Genomic DNA, 27,905 nt, shown 5'->3' with positions numbered 1-27,905 from the left:
ACATATTGGAAGCGTGGCGGGGCATGTGCACTAGGAAAATTAAAAGCCCTTGGGGTCCGCAGCAAGCAGATTCATCTCTCTGCTGCAACAGAAAATTACGGCGAAGCTTTTTCTGGTCTGAGAAAACCCTTAGCAGAACAGAAACCCTAAACGCAAGAGCTCTACAAGCTTTCCCCCGCCGGCCATGGCGTTTCTGAGGTTTCGCTGCCCTTTTGGCGCTATAGCTGTCTGTTTTTTCGCAGCAGTTTTCCTTTCTGTGCTCGCCAGTGCTTCTGATCACAAGTACGCCAAAGGAGATCCCGTCCCTCTCTACGCGAACAAAGTCGGGCCCTTTCAGAACCCCAGGTACGGCAATATCTCTGTTTAGGGTTTAGTATTTAATGTGCTCAAGGAAAGCTATGGAGTTTTGCGATGTCTATGGAGTTTAGGCTAACCTGTTTTTTTCTTACACACCTTGAGCCATGCATTTTCTAATTGTTTTTCTGTTTGACCCTTGCCAGGATTTTGATTTGAATTATGGCTTAGCTCCCATAGAGGCTACAGAGCCCATTTTTACGCGTACATATATTGTAGATCTAAAGCGATAATCCTCTAGATCTGGGTAGAAATCAAGGCTACTAGTCTTACCAGATCACTTTTGATAGTGACCCCGGTTGCATTCATGAAGCTGCAATCGCATTAATGATGAAGTGGCTTTTGGTCGGTCTTTGACATCCTCCCCTATTTGCAGGTGTCTGGACAGCAGTTGTTCAGCTTTCTAAGAAGTTAGGGCCACTTCCCATGAACTTGTTTTTGGGTGCCATGTCCATGGCCCTGCTGAGGGTAATGGGCACATCCCCCGCTTGCCTGTGCACCTTGACCTGCATGTCCTTGCTCACAACTGGCTAATGGGCTATTGAGCATAGTAGTAAAACTTTAAACGACAACAGAAAGTACGTCTAGACACACAACCATCCCATTTCCTGTCCAAGCCCTACAGACAGCCATAATGCCTCCCCCCAAGCCCCCCTTTATAGCAAAGGCTCAATTCTTTTGTCTGTCTTCTTTTGAGTAGGATATAAGCTCCTGCCTGTTTTCTGCATTTCGAGTCCTTATAAGTTGTCATTTTTTTGGGTGCCTGATGCAGCGAAACATACAGATACTTCAATCTACCATTCTGTCCTCCAGGTATGCCTGTTTTTAAGGCCTTTCTTTGTAATTTTGCGTTCGCTTCCCTCGACGTGAACTATAATTATTGCAGTCAGTGTTTGCTATGTGCAACCTGACGTACATATCGGTCTGAAAATTGCAGCTCAGGTAACAGAAAAGAGGGAGGATCTTGGGGAAGTTCTCAATGGAGATCGCATGGTTTATGCAAGTTATCAGCTGAATTTCAGAGAGAACAAGCAGTCAGAAACTCTATGCAAGAAAACACTTAGCAAGGAAGACGTGCACATTTTCCGGGATGCAGTCAAACAAGATTACTATTTCCAGATGTATTATGATGATCTTCCTCTATGGGGCTTTGTTGGAAAAGTGGATGAACATGAGTTGAAGTGTTTGCTTTACACACATGTTCTCTTTGAAGTTCTCTACAATGAAGATCGGGTCATTGAAATCAGTGTAGCTACGGATCGCAGCTACACTGTGGACATAACAGATGATAAAGAGGTAGAAGTTGAGTTTCAATACTCTGTCAAGTGGAAGGAGACAGATAAGCCCTTTGACAGACGCATGGAAAAGTATGCCAAGTATTCTTTCTTGCCTCAACACCTGGAGATCCATTGGTTCTCTATTATCAACTCATGTGTGACAGTGCTTCTCTTAACTGGCTTCCTTGCTACCATTTTGATGCGTGTATTGAAAAACGATTTCATCAAGTAAGGATACCGATCCCAATCTTGATGATTACTTTCAAGTTCTGCTGTGTTTCGTGTTGCTACAACATGTGCCCAAGGGATTGCCTCTTCCCAGGTGTTTTTTTTGGGTTTAATGTATTTTACTATTTCACCTCTAGGTATACACGTGATGATGAGGCTGCTGATGACCAGGAGGAAACGGGCTGGAAATATATTCATGGTGATGTTTTCAGATATCCTTATCAGAAGTCACTCTTTTGTGCTGTGTTAGGAAGTGGCACTCAGCTACTTGCCCTGTGAGTATCTTTGAGTGACCTCGAGCTAACTTTACAACTTGCGATAGTTGTTCTGCCTTGTCTTAATGACTTTGAATATCTTGCAGTGCCATGTTTATCTTCATGCTGGCTTTAATAGGCGTTTTCTACCCTTACAACCGAGGTGCCCTCTATACGGCACTTGTTGTGATTTATGCCCTCACATCAGGAATTGCTGGCTACAGTGCTGCTTCTTACTATCAACAACTTGAAGGATCCAACTGGGTAACGGAGCTTTCAAGTTGCCTGAATCTTTTATTGTCTGTATAGGCTTTAGCACCTGATTGTTGACACTGTCAAAGTTTTGCAGGTGCGCAACCTGCTTCTCACAGGTTGCTTGTTTTGTGGTCCTTTGTTCTTGACATTTTGTTTTCTGAACACGGTGGCAATTGCCTACAATTCGACAGCAGCTCTGCCTTTTGGCACTATAGTTGTCATTCTTCTTATTTGGACTTTGGTCACGTCACCTCTGTTGGTCTTGGGAGGGATTGCCGGTAAAAACAGCAAAGCAGAGTTTCAAGCTCCTTGCCGCACAACAAAATATCCCAGAGAGATTCCTCAGTTGCCATGGTATAGAGGAACAGTGCCACAAATGGTTATGGCAGGCTTTTTACCTTTCAGTGCAATCTACATCGAGCTTTATTACATCTTTGCAAGTGTTTGGGGTCACAAAGTGTATACAATCTACAGCATCCTCTTCATTGTCTTTATTATCCTGATTATTGTCACTGCATTTATCACAATAGCTTTGACATATTTTCAACTGGCTGTGGAGGATCATGAATGGTGGTGGAGGTAAGATCTTATCTTGGGAGGTTTTTCAGTCAATGTGCTGGTTTTGAATTGGGGTAAAATGTGCTAGTATGGTTAAGCCAAGATAAATGGCTTTGACCTGAATGACCTTAGACATTCAGTTTACATCTTTCTAGACTTCTTTGTGCTAGCATGAGTCATGACAGAGTAACCTGTGTCTATAAACTAGTAGTTTAAAAAGATTGCTACAAATGATTCTCTTCTTAGCCTTGTCAACAACCAAATATGATTATATTGTCACTATCCTGCTTACACCGCCTACCAAACTTCTGCGAGTGTTCTATGGAACAAATTAGAGCCAACAAATGCAAGGTCTACTGTTAACAGGCTTCCGTGAAAAAAACAGCTATGATACAATAATGCCACATGTATCATAAGTTGAAAATTTATGCATGTGACAATGGGACAAAGCTGATTCCAGTAGATGTAGCTTTGGTCCAAAAAGTTTGAACTTGCCACAAGGCAGGGCTTCTCTTATTATTTGGAATACCAAGTAAGGACAAGACCAGAAAGGTTGGCAAGCTCAAGGCTTGCATGAAGTGAGTACCATGTCTTAACATGAATAACCAACTGTCTGGTTGGGCTGTCATATTAGTTGGCACCCTGCTCTCTTTGCATCTTTTTTTGCTTTGAAAATTGAAGAGGATTATAGTGGCAATTAGAGGAGAAGCTTTTAAGTGCACAGCCATATTTGGGCTGCAAAAGCTAGTTAGGGACGACAACTTCGGCTCAAGAAACTTATTATGTTCAAGGAAGAAAGTGGCGGTTAGGATAGGACGATCATGAAACAAGGGGGAAGATGATTTGGGCAAAATTAGAAGCAGAGCAAGTCGACCAGCTCTCAGAAGCCACAAAGGAAATTGACCAGCAGCAGTTAACAAGCCAGATGGTCTCCGATCAATAGATGATGTCTGTCCCTCAAATCGGCCAGCACTTCCCTGCCTCTGGATGCCCTCACCAGTAGTTTCTTAGGGCTGTAAACAGTTGGCCAGCATCAAAAACAGCCACCAGATGAAGTCAACCAGCCTTGGCCACACCCCTGTTTGAATTCCGTCGTGATAGGTGGTGGTAGATGGCTGTAGGAAGTTGTAGAACTAGTCGACCAGCTCCTCCCATGCACCAGAAAGTAGGCGCCTATCCAAAACTGGAGTTACCCCCCTGTAATAGAGTCCACCCCCATAATAGAGTCCATTGCTGAAAATAGCCCAGGCGTGTGCTTTTCTAGTATAGAAGGGGGCGCCTACAAGAGATCGGTCCAAATCTTGTCTAGTGCCCATCTATTGGCCGCCACGTGTCTTAGATTGGTCGTGCCCAATGTGAATAACTTATAATTTGTCTGGTCACTTATAAGTGAGTGTGGACCTGCACCCATAATTATTAGTATGTGAAATCATAAAGCTGTAAATTGGGTTTTTGGGGACACTTACCACCTGCAAAACACATATGGACCACCTGTCAGTTCCAAACAGGTGTGCGCATACATGTCCACAGGGTGCCCAAGCGTCTGCAGCCCATGGACAACATAGACAATGATACCAGGCATTGTAACGGAAGGGCAGTTGAAACGGATATGAATGTAACGGAAGGGCAGTTGAAACACGGAAATCTTATCAATCATGAGAATTGAATAAACATAGGCAGTAATATCAGGCATTGTAACGGAAGGGCAGCTGTAACACGGATATCTTATCAATCATGAAAATTGCTTAAACACATAAGCATGCTAGATAAAAGAAAGATGTCAGCTCTGCATAGTACACCACACTAGGGACCAGAAGATGGGCTGACCACCTTGCCCGCTCCCCCCCCCCCTCCATGGTTAGATTACCAAAAAGGAGTGCTTCCGAATACGACTTTGCAGGTGGCCAAGTATTCTCCACTGGCTAGCACCTGTTTCTTCCGGTACAATATGAAAATAAAACAAAACATATGCTGAATTTTGATGTCAATCTTCGGCACTAGAGAGCATTCCCTGCATATTAAGCACATGCAGGACAACCATGGGCAGCCCATAGCACTCCTACATCAGCCCGGGACAGCCCTTCTTTCTCCTGTCTCACACAGCAAGTCGACCAGCTCTCAGAAGCCACAAAGGAAGTCGACCAGCAGCAGTTCACAATCCAGATGGTCTTAGGATATCACTCCCACATCAGCCCATAGCACTCCCACATCAGCCCGGTGTTGGGTTTTATGCTGTGTATGCACCCAGAGGAGTGCTAGTGATCATCAGTAGATTACTGGGGCACTTTTTACTTCAGTTAGTGGAGGTTTTTTCCCCCAGTTTAGCTCCAGTTTAGCTTAGTTTCACTTATAAGCAGTTTATAAGTGTTTTGGTCCACCCGGCACATTTTATGGCCGGACATGTGAACACACATCTTTTTAGGTCACTTATTATGTGGCTATTGTACTTCACATTTGACTATCTGAATACACAAGGAGTCGTGTTCTCTCTCTCTGCTCTCCACGCCTGTGTGTGCAGCATCTCCAAATCCTAACCCTAACAGTCCATAGGCCTTCATTTGGTATCAGAGCAAGGTTGGCCTGCCCTTGCCCTGCCCGTACACTGCCGCCTTCAGGTTCTGTCCAGCCCGTACATCAGTACCTGCCCGTACAATCAGCGCCGCCTTCAGCAGGTACACTGCAGCTTCCGTACCAGTTCGTCGACAGCACCTGTCAGCGCCGCCTTCAGTTGGAACTGTACCTGCCTACAGTCAGTCGACTGCTTCAGTACCCGTACTGTACCTGCTTGCTTACAATCGACTGCTTCCGTATTGTACCTGCATACAGTCGATTGTACTTGCATCGAGTACCTGTTCGCACTGTTCAGTACAGTGCTCCATGTGAGTACATCCGTCGTACTTTCACTATACCTGTAGTTTGCTCCGTACAGTAATCTGTACTTGCACAGTACAACAGTCAAGTCATTCGTACCTGCACACTGCAGTCAACTTGTACCTGTTGAAATCTCAACTGTGGTAAGCATTACAAGTTTTGAATATTGGGCATTTTTATTTTCTCTGTGAAAATCTACAGGCAGACTTTCTTGCAAAGAAGTCTACAGATTTTTGCAAGGTTTTGGGTACAGTAATTTTGGGCATTTTTGGGGCATTTTGGCATTGTGTAAGCCATTTTTTGTGCTCTACTCAGTCACTGGTGCATTGAGCTGCACATTCAGAGGATTGAGAGTGCAAGGCATATTTGGGTGAACTGTATTCAGTGGAGTACAGTTGTTTTCAGGGTTCTTGCTATTGGGTTTTTTGATACACAAGTACAACATTGTGCATAGGCATAATGGCAAATCAACAGCAGAGTGATGTATTCACGTATTTGTCTAAGGAAGACAAATTGGACGGCACAAACTACTCCTTGTGGAGTTTTATGCTGAAAAATGTGCTTGTGGCAAAAGGTCTTTGGGATTTTGTTAGTGGTGATGAACCACGTCCAGGTCCATTGGCTCCAGAGACTCCTCCCCAAGGGGGTGCTCGTGGACGAGGACAACAGGTACAGGCTCCAGGGCAGCCATTGCCTGTTCAAAGAACAAATGCTCAGAAGACATGGGATGCCAGGGATGCACAAGCCTTGTCACTCATTGCATTGTCAGTACAGAGGTCTATTATACCTCATATTCGTTCAGCTAGCTCTTCACAGAATGCATGGGTGACTTTGGAGCAGATGTATGCTGCTCGTAATGAGGCTCGGATCTCATTTTTGAAAAGAGAGCTGGAAAATCAGAAAATGCATGAAGGAGATGATATGTCTAGCCACTTAAACAAGCTGCAGGATTTGAGAGAGCAACTCATCAATGTCGATGAGATTATTCCTGAGACACAGCTTGTGTCCACCATCTTGCACTCTTTGCCAAGATCTTACTTGGCTTTTCATACCTCTTTGAACCTCAGCATGAGGAATGCTGTTGAACCCCTTAAGTATCAGGAACTTGTTGCTCTCTTGCTACAAGAAGAGCAAATGAGGAAGAATATGAATATGAACACAAGTGCTGAACAAGCATTTACTACAGGTCAAAAGGGGAAAGGAAAAACTCAGCCAAAGAGTTCAAATCAGAATTCAGGTGATGGTGGTTCATCTCAGGATACCAAGAAAGGTGATGGACAGCCCAAGAAGAAGGGCAAATGTCATTACTGTAAGAAGCCAGGTCACTACATCACAGAATGTAGAAAGAGGATTGCCAAAGAGAAGGCAAAGGAAGCTGGGATGTCTGGAAATGATGCCTCTAAAGCTCCTCCAAAGACTGCTTCTTTTGTTGAGGACAGGGATTACTGTTTCTATACATGCAGCTATGATGCCTCTTGGTCTTCACAGGCACTCAGTATGACAGAGCATGCATGTACTTGGTATTTTGATAGTGGTGTCTCAAAGCATATCACATCTCGCAAGGATTTGTTTTGTCATGTTGGCCCTGCCTCTGTTGGCAAAACTGTTCAGTGTGCCAACAATGCTTCATATCCAGTTCGTGGCATTGGGGACATTCAGCTCACAGCCATTGATGGCTCCATTCTCCGCCTTACAGATGCCTTATATGTACCAGGGATAAAGAAGAATTTGTTGTCCATTTCTTCTTTAGCACATTGTGGTATGCAAGTCCACTTTGATGATGATAAATGCATGGTCAGAGACAAAGCTAATGCTTTGACCTTGATGTTTACTGGTACATTATGTCATGGACTTTATCAGTTGGATGCATTTCAGCCAGTGGATCAGTCTGCTTATAATGCATTCACTCTTACTCCAGCTATGGTTGATGCGGAGTTATGGCATGCTCGCATGGGGCATGTAAATTTTGGTAGTCTTATGCTTATGCAGCGACATAACATGTTTACAGATCTACCTCTCATGGAGAAGCCTCCAGATCACATTTGTGAAGGATGTATTTTGGGAAAAATGCATAGGTTTTCCTTCCCACGTGATCAGGCTCTACGAGCAACTGCAAAGTTGCAGCTTATACACAGTGATCTTTGTGGTCCCATGTAGACGAAGTCATTAGGTGGTTGCTTCTATTTTGCAACATTTATTGATGACTTCTCTCGTATATGCTGGGTCTATCCTTTGACACAGAAATCACAGGTATATGATGCATTTTTGGCCTTTGTAGCACTTGCTGAGACAGAGTCAGGATGCAAAGTTAAGACTCTCCGTTCTGACCGAGGGGGGGAATATATGTCACACATGTTGAATTCCTTTCTTGAGAGTAGAGGTATAAAACATCAGTATACTACTACTTATACTCCACAGCAGAATGGGGTTGCAGAAAGGAAGAATCGGTCACTCATGGAGATGGCCAGATGTATGCTAAAGGCAAAGAGGCTACCACATATCTTTTGGGTGGAAGCTGTCATGTGTGCTTGTCATATTTTGAATCGATGTCCCACAAAGGCATTGGTTTCCATTACTCCTTTTGAGGCTTGGCATGGCCGCAAGCCTTCTGTATCACATTTTCGTATCTTTGGGTGTCTTGCATATGCACACATACCCAAAGAATTGAGGAGGAAGTTGGATGATAAAGCCAAATGCATTTTTGTTGGGTATAGCCGTGAGAGCAAGGGCTACCGGTTATATGACCCACTATCCAGGAAGATATTCACTAGTCGGGATGTGATTTTTGATGAAAAATCAGAAATATCCATGGCTGGTTATGATGCAAATCAGGCTGAAAATGATGTGTTTGAAGGTCTACTACCTATGGAGTTTCATTCCACAGTTGGTGATCCAACTCATGAGGGTACAGGACAGCCAGCAAATGATGAAGGTGGTGCAGAAATTCAGCAGCAAATTGAGCCAGAAGCTGAACCAAATATGGGGCAGCAGGCACCACAGGTCAGACACATACCTAGATGGTATTTGAGGACATTACAGGACAGCCATTTAGAGGGTCCTCGTGCTGGTCGTACTCGTAGGGAGACACGGACCAATGAGCATGCACTCATCATGGATTTGAATCTGGTTATGGCAGCCAGTTTACAGGATGATGATGAGCCTGATTCATTTGTGGATGCACGAGATAATGTGCATTGGAACAAAGCCATGCAGGATGAGCTTGATTCTATTAAAAGGAATCAAACATGGGATTCGGTTGATCTGCCCAAAGGCAAGAAAGCAATTGGTACTAAGTGGGTCTATAAGTTGAAAAGACATGTAGATGGATCCATTGACAGGTACAAAGCCCGTCTAGTTGCAAAGGGCTATGCACAGAAGAAGGGCATTGATTATGAGGAGACATTTGCTCCTACATCCCGTATGTCGACACTTAGGTGTGTCATTGCATTGGCTGCACATCGTGGTTGGGTTGTTCACCAGTTGGACATAAAGACTGCATTCCTACATGGGGACCTCGAGGAGGAAGTTTATGTATATCAGCCCATGGGTTTTGCAGAACATGGTCATGAAAGGAAAGTATGCAGGTTGAAAAAGGCCTTGTATGGTTTGAAACAAGCTCCACGAGCTTGGTATGCAAAGATAGATGCTTTCCTACTCACTCAAGGATTTGTGAACAGTCCATCAGAAGCCACCTTGTATGTAAAGAAAGAAGAGACAGATCTGCTGGTCATCAGTCTTTATGTAGATGATCTCTTGCTCATGGGATCAAATGATGACAAAATTGCAGCTTTTAAAGAGATACTGCAACAGACATTTGACATGTCTGATTTGGGGCTTGTACACTACTATTTGGGCATACAGTTTGTGCAGGATAACAGAGGCATTGGGTTATTGCAATCTCGGTATGTTGCTAAACTTCTGGAGAAGTTTAAATTTCAGGATTGCAAGCCTATTAGTACTCCTATGGAGCCTGGGATGAAACTGTCACTACAAGATGACAGTATTTCCTTTGATGCCACTACATATGCTCAGGCTGTTGGGTGCCTTATTTACTTGTGTACTACACGGCCAGATATTCAGTATGCAGTCTCTCAGTTGAGCAGATTAATGCACAGCCCGCGGTTGTCACATTGGCAAGCTGTGAAGCGTGTATTCCGATATTTGCAGGGTACATTGTCTCTTGGATTGCTTTATCCTGAGGGGGGTGACATGCAGTTATACGCTTATAGTGATTCAGATTGGGCTGGTGATTTTGATACCAGACATTCCACTAGTGGAAATTGTTTCTTTCTTGGCTCTTCATGCATTTCTTGGCTAAGCAAGAAACAGACCACAGTGGCCACTTCGTCTTGTGAGGCAGAGTACAGAGCAGCCTACACTACTACTGTTGAGTGTGTTTGGCTGCGTCGTCTTATGACTGATATGGATATTTCAGTGGAGGAGCCTACACCTATCTATACTGATAGTCAGAGTGCCATTGCTGTGGCCAGGAATCCTGTGTTTCATGCTCGCACGAAACACATTGAGATTCACTATCATTTTGTTCGAGAGAGACTCCAAGCAGGAGATATCAGTTTGATCTACTGTCCTACAGATCAGAATGTGGCAGACATCTTCACCAAGGCATTACCACGACCGAAATTCGAAGCATTCCGCACTGCTTTGAATTTGTTTCCTTTTGGTGGATGATGTACAGTGATCACATATCACTCCAGGGGGGTTTGTTGGGTTTTATGCTGTGTATGCACCTAGAGGAGTGCTAGTGATCATCAGTAGATTAGTGGGGCACTTTTTACTTCAGTTAGTGGAGGTTTTTTCCCCCAGTTTAGCTCCAGTTTAGCTTAGTTTCACTTATAAGCAGTTTATAAGTGTTTTGGTCCACCCAACACATTTTATGGCCGGACATGTGAACACACATCTTTTTAGGTCACTTATTATGTGGCTATTGTACTTCACATTTGACTATCTGAATACACAAGGAGTCGTGTTCTCTCTCTCTCTGCTCTCCACGCCTGTGTTTGCAGCATCTCCAAACCCTAACCCTAACAGTCCATAGGCCTTCACCCGGGACAGCCCTTCTTTCTCCTGTCTCACACAGCAAGTCGACCAGCTCTCAGAAGCCACAAAGGAAGTCGACCAACAGCAGTTCACAAGCCAGATGGTCTCAGGATATCTCTCCCTCAAATCGGCCAGCACTTCCCTGTCTCCGGATGCCCTGACCAGCAGCTTCTTAGGGCTGTAAACAGTTGGCCAGCATCAAAAACAGCCACCAGATGAAGTCGACCAGCCTTGGTCACACCCCTGGTTGAATTCCGTTGCGGTAGGTAGTGGTAGATGGCTGTAGAAAGTTGTAGAACCAGTCGACCAGCTCCTCCCATGCACCAAAAAGCAAGCGCCTATCCAAAAGTGGAGTCCCCCCCCCCCCCCCCCCGTAATAAAGTTCCCTCCCCCCCGGAATAGAGTTCCACTCCCGTAATAGAGTTCCACCGCTGAAAACAGCCCAGGCATGTGCTTTTCTGGTCCAAAAGGGGCGCCTACAAGAGATCGGTCCGAATCTTGTCCAGTGCCCATCCATTGGCCACCACGTGTATTAAATTGGTCCTGGCCGATGTGATTAACTTATAATTTGTCCGGTCACTTATAAGTGTGTGGACTTTGAACCCATAATTATTAGTATGTGAAATCATAAAGCTGTAAATTGGGTTTTTGGGGACACTTACCACCTGCAAAACACATATGGACCACCTGTCAGTCCCAAATAGGTGTGCACATACATGTCCACAGGGTGCCCAAGCGTCCCTAGCCCATGGACAACACAGCCAGTAATCTCCGGCATTGTCCAAGCAAAACAAAACAAGTCATCCAAATGTAAAATCAAAGTGTTGCACACACGAGTGCAGTTAGATTGGAAGAAACACCCATCTGCTTAGTTGCATCAGTTAAGATGTCTAGGGCTCATGATCCTTTCGGAACCTGTTGGAAATTATTTCATCCCTAGATGGATTTGCCCATGCATATTCATGCTTGTATCTGGCTCCATATGAAGCCCTGCATTGGGCATATCTTAGCAGAGATTATTCAGCATTGTTCTACCGTTTTTTTGGTATTTTTTAGGCATTTTTAGCATTTCTTTCCTACAGCCATGCTGTTGGCTTGCTACAACTGGCCGACCAGCTTCCCTCCCACATATATATAGGTGGCTTGGCTTAGCATCATTAATAATTATCATCTCATTTTTCAGCTTCTGCAGTGACAGGCAGCATCTACGGGACCTCCCTCATGTTGATCCACATGATGTACTACCTTTTTTGGTGATATTCAGCAGTGATCTTCTTTTCTCCTTTATGCTTGCTGTCCATATACAGTGTTGTACAGTTCTTGCAGCATTTCTGAGTGGGTATCTCAGCATAGTACCCATTCTTTCATGGTATCAGAGCGGGAAACATCTACAGGGACCTGCGTTTTTTTTCCCCCTTGCTGTTGTTGACTGTTTACAGCATATAGGAGCTGTTTACTACTGCGTTCCTTAATCAGTAACCTGCGTTTTACAGTGGAGCTGCGGGATTGCCTCAAGTGCTGCAATTTCTTGTTACTGTAGGCTGTGTTTTCTGCATAGCTTCTGCATTTGTACTGTTATTAGCTGAAACCCTCTTCATAAGTGCTGAGGATAGGAACTCTGAGATAGTTTGCTTCTTCTATTTTCAGATTTGCACCCTCCCTTCCCTTTCTTTCTTCTTTCTCTTGCTGTGCATAGTTTGAGAGGAGGTACTTTGTTTTTTCAGCAGACATGGCTTCAGGAGACCACTTCTGTACAGCCATTCCTTCTCCTATCTCTTCACCTGTTCCATCACAGCGTGGATCCCGTTCCATCACAGCGTGGATCCCCTGCTGCTCCGTAGGTGTTTCCTATTCCCAATCTTTCCTCTTTGAGTTTCTCTCATCGAGGTCTTGCTCCCACCCCTGCCAACATACCACCCTAGTGACTCCATGAAGCTTACAACATCCAACTATCATACTTGGTCTTTCTACACTCAGTTGTTGCTAGAAGGAGCCGTTGTGTGGATGGCTATCTCCACACCTCACTTGGTGGATCCTGCTTTGCAAAGTATATTGGATGCTCGGGCTTGTCTTATCATCATCCATTTCATGACTCCATCCATACAGGCACAGTTTGTCTCCTCTCGGAGTAATGCTCATCAGATGTGGACAGAGATCCAGAGGAGGTATGGGAGAGTTTCGACAGTGAAGATTGCCAAATTGGAGTTAGATTTGGAGAAGCTTACCATCACTGAGTCAGATAACTTGATTGAGAAGATTGGAGAGTTCTCCCATATCAAGTTGCAACTTGAGGAGTACGGAAGCACCATCAACAATCCCATCCATAAACTTCTTGTAAAGGTGCCTGCTTCCTTTGATTCTTTCAGGGATAATATTTATTTTTGTGATCCTCTCCCCCCTTTTGAGTAAGTCGTGAGTTATCTCCATGACAAGTGCATGCTTCTCAGAAAAGGCAAGTCGGAGTCTTCTTTTGTTGCCTCTAACAAGGGCAAGGGCAAAGACAAAGGCGGGAAAGGGAACCCCAACAACAACAAGCAGAAAGTCACCACAAAGTCATCTTCTGACAATGATGATTCTGACAATTCCAACCGCATCATGGATTCCAGGATGAAGGAATCTTGTGAGTTTTGTGGCTGACTTGGTCATTCAAAGGCCAAATGTTTTGCCCGATAGGTCGCTCCCCGCAAAGCTAAAGCCAAAGCTAAAGCCAAAGCTAAAGCAAAACAGGAGTCCTCCTCCGATGGCTCAGATACTTCACCAACGACAGATGGCTCAGACACTTCACCCACGACAGATGGCTCAGATACTTCACCAACGATAGAGGAGAGTACGAAGTCTCATGCTAAGATGGCTTTTCTTGCTGCCTATGCTCCCCCTGTTCTGTCATCTTCACAGGAGCAGGATGAGTCCATCTTGGTGATCACATAGGAGACTTCGGATTTAGAGGCCCTAGAGGATTATTTACAGGAGTTTCTGATAGAGACCTTATCAGTTCCTCTAATCCCTTTGGATGAGTATCTTCCTTTCCTTGTGCTGTTTCATGCTGATGATATTATTGCAGATTCTCTCCTCTCTTTCAGAGGAGGATAATGGTTCTTCTACAGAGCAGGTGGATGATTTTGTTGCGATATCCTCACATATTCTGGAGCTTCCTACTTTGGCAGCTTCTCTCCTGGCAATTATTTCTTCTTCTTATAATTCAGAGGAGGCATCTTCCACTATCTTGGAGCCTGTCTCTACTTCGAACCTGGCAAATTCAGCTATCATTGATGATCACTTTGTTCCAGTGGTTGTTTCATTTCGTTCTTCTTCGAAGGAGGATTCTACTTCGGTCCCGATACTTGTTGCAGATGCAGAGGAGGTACCACATTTTCGGAGCCATCTATGGTTCCATCTCCTGCGGGCTTCTCTCTCCAGATTGATTATGGGGTTTTGTCTTCGATATCTTCTCGATCTTCTCGTGGCTTCTTACCATATCTTCGTGAGCTTTGTGCCTTTTATGAGGAGGTTGTTCCTTCAGACTCTTTGGAGGATTTTTTGCAACGTGCCGGAGTTGGTCCACCCATCTGGCGCTGAAGAGGAGGTGTTGGAAATTATTTCATCCCCAGATGGACTTTCCCATGCATATTCATGCTTGTATCTGGCTCCATATGAAGCCTTGCATTGGCACATTTTAGTTGAGATTATTCAGCATTTTTAAAACCATTTTTCTGGTATTTTTAAGGCATTTTTAGCATTTCTTTGCTACAGCCATGCTGTTGGCTTGCTACAACTGGCCGACCAGCTCCTCTCCCACATATATATAGGTGGCTTGGCTTAGCATCATTATCATCTCATTTTTCAGCTTCTGTAGTGATAGGCAGCATCTACGGGACCTCCCTCATGCTGCTCCGCAAGATGTACTACCTTTTTTGGTGATATTTAGCAGTGATCTTCTTTTCTCCTTTATGCTTGCTGTCCATATATAGTGTTGTACAGTTCTTGTAGCATTTCTGAGTGGGTATCTCAGCATAGTACCCATTCTTTTAGAACCTTCCTAGAACATACATACATAAGATCTCCAGGATAGCTAGTCCCAGGGAATCACATCATGTTAGGCTCGATGAGCCATACATATACACCATGTTAGGCCCCACAAGCCACACATGTACTATCATGTTAGGCACCATGAGCCATACATGTACTGTCATGTTAGGCTCCATATGCCATACAGACACACCATGTTAGGCTCCACAAGCCATACATGTACACCATGTTAGGCTCCACAAGCCACACATGTACTATCTTGTCAGGCTCCATGAGCCATACATGTACAGTCATGTCAGGCTCCATATGCCATACAGACACACCATGTTAGGCTGCACTAGCCATCATAGTTGTTTAAAATGCGTTTTTTTCATGGAATAAAAAATGTGAATGTTTTGAAACGTTTTTTTTTTGGGAATGCGTTTTTTGCAGGTGATTTTTTTTGGTGAAAAAAACCTTGGATAACGTGTCACCTCTTGTACGTTATCATTTGTACGTTTTCGCTTCTTCGAACTTGCTGCCGCCGCCCTCCACTGTACACAAGCTGTCGTCGCTTGCTATTCGCGCCTGCAACCTGTTGTTCCAGGCCTGCTCCGGCATGCTCAGTGCTGCTCCAGGCCTGCTCCCGCTTGCTCCCGCTTGCTCCCGCTACTCCGGCCTTCGCCTGCAGCCTGCTCCCGCCTGTAGCAGTGCTGCTTTAGTCTCTGCACTGTGTAGGCTGCACCCTGGTCCCTCCTATCTGCTGCAGGCAGCAACCTGCTCAGTGCTCCCGCCTCTCTACTGCTCCCACAGGCCACCTTAGACTTGCCCCTTTTGCTCAGTGCTCCCGCCTCTGCCATCTGCAGCTCTGCTCTCGTCTTTTGCCTCTTCTACACCCGGCTTTGTCCCATTTGCTCTTGAGTCTTGAAATGGACCGAACTCTCGATCCAGTGAATGCACATGTAGAGGAACTAACTAATTACAATGAAAGTGGCCAATCCAAGTGGAGATGCAAATATTGTGGTGACATTTATACAGGGAAGGCTACCCGTATCAAAGCCCACTTGGCCGGGTTAAAGGGAAAGGGCATTGCTATATGCCCTAGAGTGCCCAAAGATGTGGTGAATCAAGTACGAGCACATATGGCTGCAAAGTCTCAAGATGAGGGAGAGGAGTTGTCGGGCAGTGGTCAAGGTGTGACCAAAAGGGCAAAGGATCAAGAAGAGGAAAGTGAAGGATTGGATCAAGTTGGGCAAGATGTGGCTTCAAGCTCGATGCACATGCAAATGCCTGCTAGTGGCGCACCGTCACATCCACCTAAGTTGCCCATGGTGAATGCATTGAAGGGGGGGAGTGTGAAAGCAGGCATCCAAAAGCAAGCTGTGGCAGCAGCTACCAGGGAGATAACCAAACTGTTCATTCAATGTGCATTATCCTTCCACATATTGAAGACAAAGTGATGGAAAAGTTGCATGAGGGCAGTGAGCCGCATCGGCTATGAGTGGGAGGGACCTTCATATGAGGCCTTGCGCACTCGTGAGCTTAGGAGAGCGTATGCAGGTAGAGGAGGACATACAACCCCTTAGAGCTACATGGCGAAATATGGATGCACACTTCTATGTGATGGATAGTCAGATGTACGCAAAAGAAGTGTGTAACATTTTGGTGTCCTCCTGCAAGGGCACTATGTTCTTAAAGGCTATCGATGCCTCTTTGCCAAATACAGTGGTGTGACAGGGGAGTTCATTTGGAGACACTTGCGTGAGGTTGTGATGGAGATAGGCCCAGAGAACATAGTGCAAGTTATTACAGATAATGGCTCTAATTGTGTCAGTATGGGCCATATGTTGCATGAGGAGTTGCCAAAAATTGTTTGGACTCCTTGTGCATCACATAGCTTGGATTTGTTGATGGAGGATGTGGAAAAGATGCCGTGGGTTGCCAAAGTGTTGGCCACTTCAAAGTTCATTGTCAAATTCGTCACAGAGGCCAAAGGTGCTAAATATCTTTAGAGTAGAGAGTGAGCTGCAGCTCCAAAAACCCTCCTCCACTAGATTTGTCTACATGTTTATTCTAGTTGACAGGGTACTACGAGTTTGGGCTGGATACTTGCGCACAGTTGTTTCACGTGCATGGTTTGAGATGAATGAGGTGAAAGAAAGAAGGCCCAAATATGTGAAGTTTAAAACCACTATAATGGGAGATGAAGCCGTTTGGAAGAAAGCTAAAGTGTTGGTGAGGATTCTATAGCCATTCTACAGTGTCTTACGCGTCACCGATATGGAGAGCAGCACACTTGGCTTATTGCATGAGTATATGGACAAGATCGGTAAATGCATTAACAAGGCACAAGGCTTGGAAGAAGAGGAATTCTTCCATTACTACATTGACTAGGAAGTTGTATCATTTATGCATTATTGCATAACACACCTATAATGAATTTTAATGTTTTATGTATAATGTTTTAATGAATCAATTAGGTTGATGGATCTTCGCAATGCGTGGCTCACTCGATGGGATTGGTTTCATAGACCAATTCATGTTATTGCACACATCCTCCATCCTCTATGAAATGACAAGCAATTATTATGTGAGGAGTTGGAGGATGGCTGGAGGGAGTACATCGATGATTTGATTGGTGGAGATGTGCAGCAGTTGAGGATACTAGAGCAGGAGCACCTACACTTTCGGAATGGCACAGGAAAACACTTTGGGTCCTCCACTGCTCGCCTACGAGAGTGCCAACTTGAGCCTGTGTCATGGTGGGAGAAATATAGCATTGGTGCTCCCTATCTGGTAGGAACTTTGTTGCAACTTGCATGTGATCCTAATTTCCTAAAGTGATGGAGTGTCAGTAAATTTTTCTAAACTTCTTGAATCTTCATTTATTGTAGTAGCTTCTAAGTTCTTCTATTTTTTGAATGGTGGAGAAGCATTACCATGAGTGAAAGATCCCTGCCCCCTCTGCGTAACGAATTTTGGGGTGCTAGCAGCGGAAGTAGTACTTTTTACGCAGGGCAGAACCTCACACTCGGGGCCTCGTCCACGGATATCCGGACAAGAGACTAATCCCTCGGTCCTTTCAAAACTGAACCCGGAAAAACTTTCCTCGCCCAGCAGACATAGGCGATTCCTCCAGGATATTTTTATTCTAACGTAGTCAAGGGTCTTAACCAAACTGATCCGACCGAATCCGTAAGTCACATGGTCAGATCAAGGAAGAGACTTGTACTTGGATCATAGAGACCAACGCTTTTTTTCTCATCAAGAGGCACAGCCGTTGATTCTTTTCCATAGAACAAAGACTATCCTAGATTTACTTCATCTATCGTAATATAACAGAATTGAGTCTCATTTTAGGGATCCATCAGTCTAGCCTAATCCCATCCAATCCCATGGGTTAGCCAACCGCCCAACCACTGTAGTGATAGGATCCATTTAGAAATTTGGTTATGTTTTGTCCTGGGTACAAGGGAAAAGGGTTCCCAGGTCCCCTAGTCGGCGCTTCAAGCAAACTTCAAGATAGTCATACCACTTGCACATCCAATATGAAATTTCATGTTTCACAGATTCGGCTGTCTTTAAAATAAAATTTTAATGAAACTATAGTATCACTGATTATAATTCTTCAAAATATCCAACTTGAATTCTAATTTCCAATCATTCCTTCATCGGTGTACCTATGGCATCATTGGCAACCAAAACGCTCACTACCTGTTCACTCAGGGGCTTTTTTAATAGTTCCTAGCTCATAGTACTCGGCAATATAATCACAAAGAAAATCCAAATGGACTCTCCGTTGAAGATTATCAAGATCAACCAACAGATCCATATAAAAGAGCCATGGACTCATCCGTTGAGGACCAGCAAGGACAATTAACCAGATCCATGTTCGAGTTCAGAAAACAACTCTAACTTCTTGTTTGATTTTCTTCCTCGACGCACGCGTGGGTATCTTCGGCGACCCAGAGCCCGAGCACTGTATGGTCAGCACTCTTTACGTTCTTCCGCAGGTCACCTAGCGCTTCACTCATAGGCCGCTTCCTTGGTTCCTCATTCACTGTACCGGAAGCTCATCATTTAAATCAAACCAAGGCTGGTCAAGATCTCAGTCGATCTTGTTACGCGAGACATCCTCCGTTGACTCTTCGTCAGCTGTTGTAACTTAATCACTTAGGTCTCCACGACCTCATTCATAAGATGGTCAAAATGTTTTTTCATTATTCTTGACATAAAACAGTCGTTTAAAAACAGGTCATCAAATATAGTTTCTAACGAACTCTCATCTTTCCACATTGTTCCACATCATTTCTTGTTATTCCACATTCTTCTACATCAATTCACATTGCTTATTGCACATCCAGTTATATGTATTCTCATCTTCATCCATTCTCATCCAATCATATCATATTACATCTCATTACATCTATCCACATCACATCACATTACATTTATCCACATCACCTCTCATCACATCCAATTATATCTATTTAGATCCTCATTACATCACGTCACATCTATCCTCATCACATCTCATTCATTCACATCTACCCATATCTACATCACATCCATTCACATTACATCTCATTTATTCACATCTACTTCGATCCACATCACATCACATCTTATCCATTTACCTTACATCGCATCCATTCTAGATCCATATCACATCACATCTATCCACATCACAGCTCATCCATTCACATCTACCTAGATTCACATTCATCCACCTTACATCTCATCCATTCATTTACATTACATCACATCCATTCAGTTATCATCATCTCACATTCACATCCATTCACATCTCATCGCATCCATTCAGATATCACATCATCACATTCACATCTATTCACATCTCATCGCATCCATTGACATCTCATCACACCTATTCACATCCATCACATTTATTGCATCCTCATCACATCACATACATTCCATCTACATCTATCCTTATCACATCACATTTATTCCATCCACATTACATCACGTCTATATCTATTCACATCTCATTCATTCCATCTACATTACATCACATCTATATCTATCCACATCTCATCACATTTATTCACATCTCATCACATTCATCCACATCTATCCATTCATTCACATGCACATCTATCCATATCCATCCATTCATTCACATGCATATCTATCACTTCACATCTCATTCTCATCCATTTACATTACATCACCCCCATTCACATATCATCATTTCTCATCACATCCACATTCATTTACATCACATCACATCTCGTCCACATCTCATCACATCTACTCACATCTCCTCACATCACATTTATATCTTATCACATTCATATCCACATTCATTTACATCTTATCACATTCACATCCACATCCATTTACCTCACATCACATCTCATCTACATCTCATCACATCCACTCATATTCACATTCACATTCACATCCACATCCATTTACATCACATCACATTTCATCCACATCTCATCACATCCATTCACATCTCATCACATTCACATCTTATCACATTCATATCCACATCCATTTACATCACATCACATCTCATTCATTTACATATTGTATTTTCATTCCTTAAGCTTCATTAATGAGAACTAATTCTAAACTTTCGTTTACTCATTTGATCCTCGATCCTCCACAAGGATTCTAGATTTCTTTTTCTGAATAAGAATTATCCAAGTTTTCTCGATGGATATTTTCATATTCTTTCTTAAATTTCTCAATTAAAATATATTCAGTATTTTTCTTTTCGAGTAAAAGATTCATGAGATTTACAAAAATCAATTCTACCCATATTTTTCAATAAAAATAATAATGCTCATGGGAATTTCTCTTTTTGTAAAAAATAAATTTATCAAAAATTCTTCTTTTATCATTTAATTACTTGGATCTCAAATATCATGGGAATTTCTCTTTTTGTATAAAAATAAATTTATCAAAATTTATTTTTTTCATAATAAATTAATTATGTATAATTATAAAAAAATTATTTCTCATAAATATGATGAAAATAATTCTTTTTGCATAGGATGTTCAATCTTAGAATATGGCAAGAAGTCCTCTTTTAGCATTATGTATAAAAATAAGATATGTATTATTTTTTAAAATTTTTATCATAGCTTCGTTGCTATTACTAATAATTCTCAAAAAAAAAAATCTAAAGAATAAAAGCTTGTAATGAAAATATGATAGTAGTTCCTTTTTTATGCTTAAAATCAAACTATGAATTTAAATCATAATTTTAACTATAGTTATAAACTTAATTATGATTATCCCACTAGATTAAGCTAGTTCCATTATTTCTCTTTTTCCAAATTGATAGGATAATCTATTTCTCATTTAGAATAATTCAAAGTAGTTTTTAACTACTTATAAATAATCTAAAAGAAATAACCATTATTTTGTTAACACAAAATCATAAAAATACCATTTTCTTAATCTTTAGTTTATCAAACCTAGAGTTTAGCTTTGAATTAAGAGACTATCATTGAGAAGCATCATTTTTCAAGGGATTTCGTCATAAAGATGATTATTCTTTTAGAGAGATTTATTTAAAGAAAGCATTACAAATAAGCATAAAGATTAACTTTTTCTTAATTAAGTATTAAGACTTTAAGGAAAAGCTTGATTTGAATTAAAACAATTATTTAGAAAGCTTCTCAAGTTTGTTAGAGAGGGGTTGAGAAGAAGAAAGTCATTGAGATAAATTGAAAAAAACCATAAAATTTGATTTTACTTCTAAGTTTGGCTTGATTCTCTATTAGCAGTGAAGTCTCCGACCAATCAGTTGGTCTACTAAGAGGAGAAGAGAAACTCCAAGAGTTGTAGAGAGAGAGAGCTTAAGCTTCCAAGAGAAAAATTACAGCAAGTACGGTGGCTAGTACAACAAGTACAGTGACTAGTACAAGTACAGTGGTTGGTACAGCAAGTATAGAAGCTGGTACAGTCGGCACAATGGGTGGTACAGCAAGTACAACAAGTACAAAGATTGGTACAGCCAATACAAATGACTAGTACAGCAGGTACAAAGGTTGGTACAACAAGTACAATGGCTAAAAATCATAATAAATGATTAAATATCCTTGCCTTCAGTATTTCTTCGCGATGGAAGTCTCCAAAACAGTCCCCAATAGCCGGTATTCTTCATGGGCAGCCTTCAAGAGAGAGAGAAAGAGAGTAGCCATCCTTAGGGCAACCTGTAACAGTGGCAGAGGCTAGTGTGCAGCAAGAGAGCCTCCATTAATGAAGAGAGAGGGCTCCAATTTATAGATTTGGACCTCCCATGAGCTAAAATGGCAAGAGAAGGCTACAATGACAGGTGGAGAGCCACACAATAGCTGAAGTGACAAGTGTGAGGCCACTTGTCTCACTTTGATCCATTTTCTAACAAGTGTCAGGCCACTAGTCTCACTTTGGTCCACTTTCTTGCCACATGTCCCAATCTAAGAGATGGGTCCTTCCAAAAACTTTATCTCTAAAAATATCCCAATTGGTAGACATTCTGTCATAAGCACTCTGCCAACTCTTGGTATCTGCTCAATTCCAGATGTAATGACATGAACATAATTTCTATCGGAGTCGGGCCAAAAATAGCAACTTTTCTAAATTTTAGGAGTGTGGTCCCTTTGTATTCTAGAATAATCTCCCATTCCCAAAGCTTGTACTTTCCAAATATTTAGACATCCTGGAGTCCACCAGACTTCTTTCATACTGGGAAATGTCCAAGCTAGTGACATCCTCCCCAACTTCTTAAAAGTTGTCCGCGACTTTAAGCTTCAAGCCATATATTCAAGATATAATCATGTCCCATCAAGTGGGCGAGACAAGACAGTCTCAAAAATCCAATATAACTGAGGAATCCATGTCCCAATGAAATGGGTGAGACTAAATAAGTCTCCATAATACCAATATCAAAATCATGTTCCAAAATAAATGGGCAAGAATTCCATGGAAGATATGCTAGACACAGGCACAAGAGCCAATTGTGTCTCAATCACCAATATCAATGAGATAATCATATGCCAATGAAAATCACCAACCAGGTGCTAAGACACTTAAATAAGTGCCATGCACAAGAAACTAGTGCCTTGCACAGAGAACATGTGCTATGCACACAAACTGGTGTCATTCAAGAGCACAAACCATGGTGACAGAAAAGTTGGTTCTCCATAGTTTTGGTAATCCTTTCTCCCAATCCCAACAATTCCCATGTTCTCCCATACAATCCCAACTCTGATCAACAAGCATGGTGTGGAAAAAAATGAAACACTCACTCCACAATCGCAACACGAATCCACGTATATGGTGGAGTGTTCATTGAATTGCCCTCTCACAATCCCAACATGAATCCACATGCATGGTGAGATGAACAATGAACCTCTTGGCCTCTGTATGGGGAGATAGTGATTCTAATATGGCATAAAGATAAATAAATCCATGTCCCAAATAAATGGGCGAGACAAAACAGTCCCATAAGTCGAGATATCATAATCCAAGCTCAAAGCACACAAATATGTGCCAATCCACATGACCCTTGGCGTACACATAAGTCCCTTGCCAACCATGTATCATGTCCACTTTACCACTTGCACTCCGTGTTGGTACTCTGGCCACACACCTTGGATGAGAGGTAGGCTCAAGTAACAAGATAAAATAATCACTCGCATGCATAGATAACCTGGTGTTCCTAAGCATTTCTGCTGCACATAGTTTATAGGCATTTCGGCCCACCAATAGTTTGTAGGCATTTCGGCCACCAACTCACACTACCCTCTCAAGTGCCCATGTTCCCTTCCATCTGCTCTCTATTGTTCCACCCACACATAGTAGAAACAATCTTCAAGAGAGCACGTTGGACAAGAGAACACTACACATGGTATGTTGTGCTTGTCACTACCCTTTGAAGTGCCCATGTTTCCTTCCATCTACTCTCTATTGTTCCACCCACACATGGTAGAAACAATCTTCAAGAGAGCACGTAAGACAAGAGAACACTACACAGGGTATGTGAACCATGAGTTTCATAAGTCCAATGCATCCCAAATAAAGGGAGCTATAAAGAATAATCCATCCTAGTAAAAAGGAGTCGTAAACATAATCCATAAACTTGAGGATGGATCCAAATCTCTAGAAAAGAAGTCTAGGAATCCATAGACATGTATACCATAACTCTTACCACATACTCCGTGCTAACCACACACCTTCGAGTAGAGGTGGACTTTATCCATAAAAGCATCATATCCATGAGATATCCAAAGATTTCTTCTCTATAAACTCGGATAGACTCGTCCATAGAAATTGCTTGTGAAGCCCAATATCTATATAAATCTCATCCATGAAAGAAATCTCCATAGATATAGTCCATCCCAATAAAGGGAGCCATAAACAATGTTTTCCTGAAACCATCTCAAGGTAAACAACACCACCTTTCTCCTTCATAGTAAATAGCAAAATCACCAACTTTGCAAACTCAAAGTATACTTAGCTTTTCTTTGCCAGGTTGGTCATGAAGCCAAAAGAAATATCTCATCACCATATCCTTAAGATATCTTGAGATATATCTCCATATAGCTTGCCTGTAAGCTTGATAATATAATCCACAATATCCATATGGAAAGAGTGCTAAACGTGTGCACATAAAGCCAACTCCATACTTCCAAGATAAATTTTGTGAATTCATAAATCCATAGACCAAGCTGTCTATTGCTCATGCTCTTGCTTCATAGGCTCTAAAGTGGCTGGCCATGCTTAATAGCAATGATGGTAAGTGTGGTCCCCACTTGAGATCTTTTCTCTTCCTTATTGATAGAAGGAAGTCTCCGTTTCCAAGAACGCCTATGCTCTGATACCAATGTAACTCGCGGCGGGTGCCCGGGGGACTAGAGCCTTTGACACACTTGTTGATACTATCAATGCATATTAAAACACTTAAACATGGCCATAGCCTTAACACATCTATCATCACTTTGCATAAAACATAAAAGCTGGACAAACCATCCACAAATGCTGAAAATGGATCTTGCACATGTGACACCACATAGAGGCCGGAATGGGCCGATCCTCCCCTTGGAGTATTTTATTACCCAAGGAGAATAATATCATGTACAAGCTTTGAGGGCCTTACTCTCCCCACGGGAGATGTCGGATTATCCATATACAAATGCCATAACACAGCCCAACACGAGGCAACCAAGCCGAAACATAGGCTGTAGAAATGCCGAGCCAACAACATAATCCATATACCTCCGTGTGGATACTGATTCTTTCCCAAAAACCACGGGTCTTCATGCAATAGAGCTGGTACAGCAAGTATAACTCTCCATTCAGTTGGTACAGTCGGTACGGCAAGTACAAATGTTGTCGGTATGGCAAGTACAAATGTTGGTATAGCATGTACAGTGGCTGGTACATCAAGTACAAAAGTTGGTACATCCGATACAATGGGTGGTATAGCAAGTACAAGTACAAGGATTGGTACAATCAATACAATGGCTGGTACAGTAGGTACAAAGGCTGGTACAACAAGTACAAAGGTTAGAAATCATAATAAATGATTAAATACCCTTGCCTTCAGTATTTCTTCGCAATGGAAGCCTCCAAAACAGTCCCCAACAGCCGGTATTCTTCATGGGCAGCCTTCAAGAGAGAGAGAGAGAGAGAAAGAGAGTAGCCATCATTAGGGCAGCCTGTAACGGTGGTGGAGGCTAGTGTGCAGCAAGAGAGCCTCCATTAATGAAGAGAGAGGGCTCCAATTTATAGATTTGGGCCTCCCATGAGCTAAAATGGCAAAAGAAGGCTACAATGACAAGTGGAGAGCCACACAATGGCTGAAGTGACAAGTGTGAGGCCACTTGTCTCACTTTGATCCACTTTCTAACAAGTGTCAGGCCACTTGTCTCACTTTGGTTCACTTTCTTGCCACATGTCCCAATCTAAGAGATGGGTCCTTACATAAAGTTTATCTCTAAAAATATCCCAACTGGTAGACATTCTGTCATAGGCACTTTGCCAACTCTTGGTATCTGCTCAATTCCAGATCTAATGATGCGAACAGAATTTCCATCGGAGTTGGGCCAAAAATAGCAACTCTCCTAAATTTTAGGAGTGTGGTCCCTTTGTATTCTAGGATAATCCCCCATTCCCAAAGCTTGTACTTTCCAAATATTTAGACATCTTGGAGTCCACTAGACTCCTTTCATACTGGGAAATGTCTAGGCTGGTGACAGGACCAATTGGCAATTACCACTCAAGTGTAGGGCAATGTGCACTTTATGTAGTTTCAAGTGCAGTTATATGTTTGCCTTGCATCTGGCTACAAGCCTAGAGGGTGACTCATAGTACGGACTGGAACTGCTTCATGTGCGGGGCTTGCACACCTGACCAAGACCATGTACGGGACTTGTACACTTGACTTTGGACACTTAGAGTGGAAGCCTGACTGACTCGTCCTGGACGAGGGTTCACGAGGGACCAATTACCACTCTAGGTCTTGCACCTGCTGTACCGATATGTCCACGTGGCATCGAAGTGCGGGATGCACGTGGCGTCTTGACACGTCCAAAATGTACGCTAAGTGATATGCACCTGAATATACTTCATGTGAGCAAAGTCAAGTGGGTTGTTTGCTATGTGTCTTTGTTTGAACTTTGGATGCTATTATATTCTAGTAGTGCATTTCTACTGGAGTTGTGTTTAGACTCCAATGCCTAAAGCTGTCATGCTATAGAGCTCAGAAAACCCCAAGGTGATGGAGCAAGATAAGGCGAGAGCCCATTATGTGAGATGCCTTCTGCAACTACTGTGTCATTATGGTTTTGTCATGAGCCATGCTGTTTAGACATGACATTTTCTACGTTGCTTTATTCAACATAACAACATAAGATCCGGATGTACTGTAGGCTGCACAAAGAGTGACTGCATCAATGGAACCAGCAAGCCACTAGATATATGAAAGTCAAAAATTCTTAGAGATTATAATTTAGAGGCCAATGTCACATGACTCCTGCAAGCCTGTAGGGATGTGAAAGTTGAAAGTGAAGTAGTAGTCAATTTTTGATTTCTTGTTGTAAGGATTGCAATTAATTCTATAAGCTTTTGAGTACTGACAGACCACTGGTGCATAGCTCAGTTGGTAGAGGCAAGTGTAGTAGTCAATTTTCAATTTCTTGTTGTAAGGATTGCAATTAATTCTATAAGCTTTTCAGTACTGACAGACCACTGGTGCATAGCTCAGTTGGTAGTGGGAAGTGAAGTAGTCAATTTTCGATTTCTTGTTGTAAGGATTGCTATTAATTCTATAAGCTTTTGAGTACCGACAGACCACTGGTGCATAGCTCAGTTGGTAGAGGCTCAGAGTCCCTATGCATTGACCAGGGTTCGAATCTTGCTGGGCGCGTCCTGGGGCATCATGGAATGGGGTGGGAGGAGGGGCCTCCTATGGGTGTGTGGGTCTGGGGGTGAAGATACCTGTTTTAAAAAGATTTTTGAGTAATGGCAATGTTGAACTGCTTCTACTAATCATGTTTACGGATCTTTTGTTTCTGCAGGTCTGTCTTGTGTGGAGGGTCAACAGGTGTCTTTATCTTTGGGTACTGTTTTTACTACTATTTTGCTCGCTCAGATATGACTGGTTTCATGCAGACATCCTTCTTTTTTGGCTACATGGCTTGCATATGCTACGGCTTTTTCCTTATGTTAGGATCAGTGGGGTTCAGAGCTTCTCTCCTTTTTGTTCGCCATATATACAGATCTATCAAATGTGAGTGAAGGGACTGCTTCATGTCTGGGCCAGTTGAAAGAGCCTGTTTACTTACATGTGCTGCTTTGTGGGTTGTCTTGGGGACGAAAGGAAAGCACCAAAGCCATGCAAGATATTTACTTGGGCTGTGGTGGGGAGCTTAAAATTTGTATTGGTGCTTAGAAGTCTTATATATGCAGGATGAAAATTGTGCAAAATTATGAGGTTCAATGTTTTTTTTAAAAAAAAGTAGAATATTTCATCGCACGTTAGCTATTTAAGCTTTCTGCTCGGAGTTCCAAAAGTTTA

General features: G+C 42.6%; 1 protein-coding gene across 1 annotated transcript; it reads left to right on the top strand.

The window, feature by feature from the left end:
* On the top strand, window positions 1-27,863 carry LOC147619978 (transmembrane 9 superfamily member 2-like). Its single transcript, XM_086772089.1, has 7 exons — window positions 1-345; window positions 1,127-1,167; window positions 1,292-1,859; window positions 1,997-2,134; window positions 2,221-2,377; window positions 2,463-2,947; window positions 27,406-27,863. Exons 1-7 carry the CDS (start codon window positions 185-187, stop codon window positions 27,623-27,625), a joined length of 1,770 nt encoding a protein of 589 aa, XP_086628215.1. The 5' UTR covers window positions 1-184; the 3' UTR covers window positions 27,626-27,863.
* The last annotated feature ends 42 nt before the right edge of the window (window positions 27,864-27,905 follow it).

Source organism: Cibotium barometz, chromosome 32 (genome assembly GCF_041138505.1).
Source record: "Cibotium barometz isolate CiBa-2024 chromosome 32, ASM4113850v1, whole genome shotgun sequence".
NCBI classification, from domain to species: Eukaryota; Viridiplantae; Streptophyta; class Polypodiopsida; order Cyatheales; family Cibotiaceae; genus Cibotium; species Cibotium barometz.
This window is presented reverse-complemented; position numbering and strand designations above follow the sequence as displayed.

Bases quoted from the DNA above. Each gene is read 5' to 3' on its own strand.
- LOC147619978 (XM_086772089.1), top strand. From the start codon at position 185: ATGGCGTTTCTGAGGTTTCGCTGCCCTTTTGGCGCTATAGCTGTCTGT. The intron at 1,168-1,291 runs GTATGCCTGTTT...TGAAAATTGCAG, and splicing joins TCTACCATTCTGTCCTCCAG to CTCAGGTAACAGAAAAGAGG. The intron at 1,860-1,996 runs GTAAGGATACCG...TTTCACCTCTAG, and splicing joins TTGAAAAACGATTTCATCAA to GTATACACGTGATGATGAGG.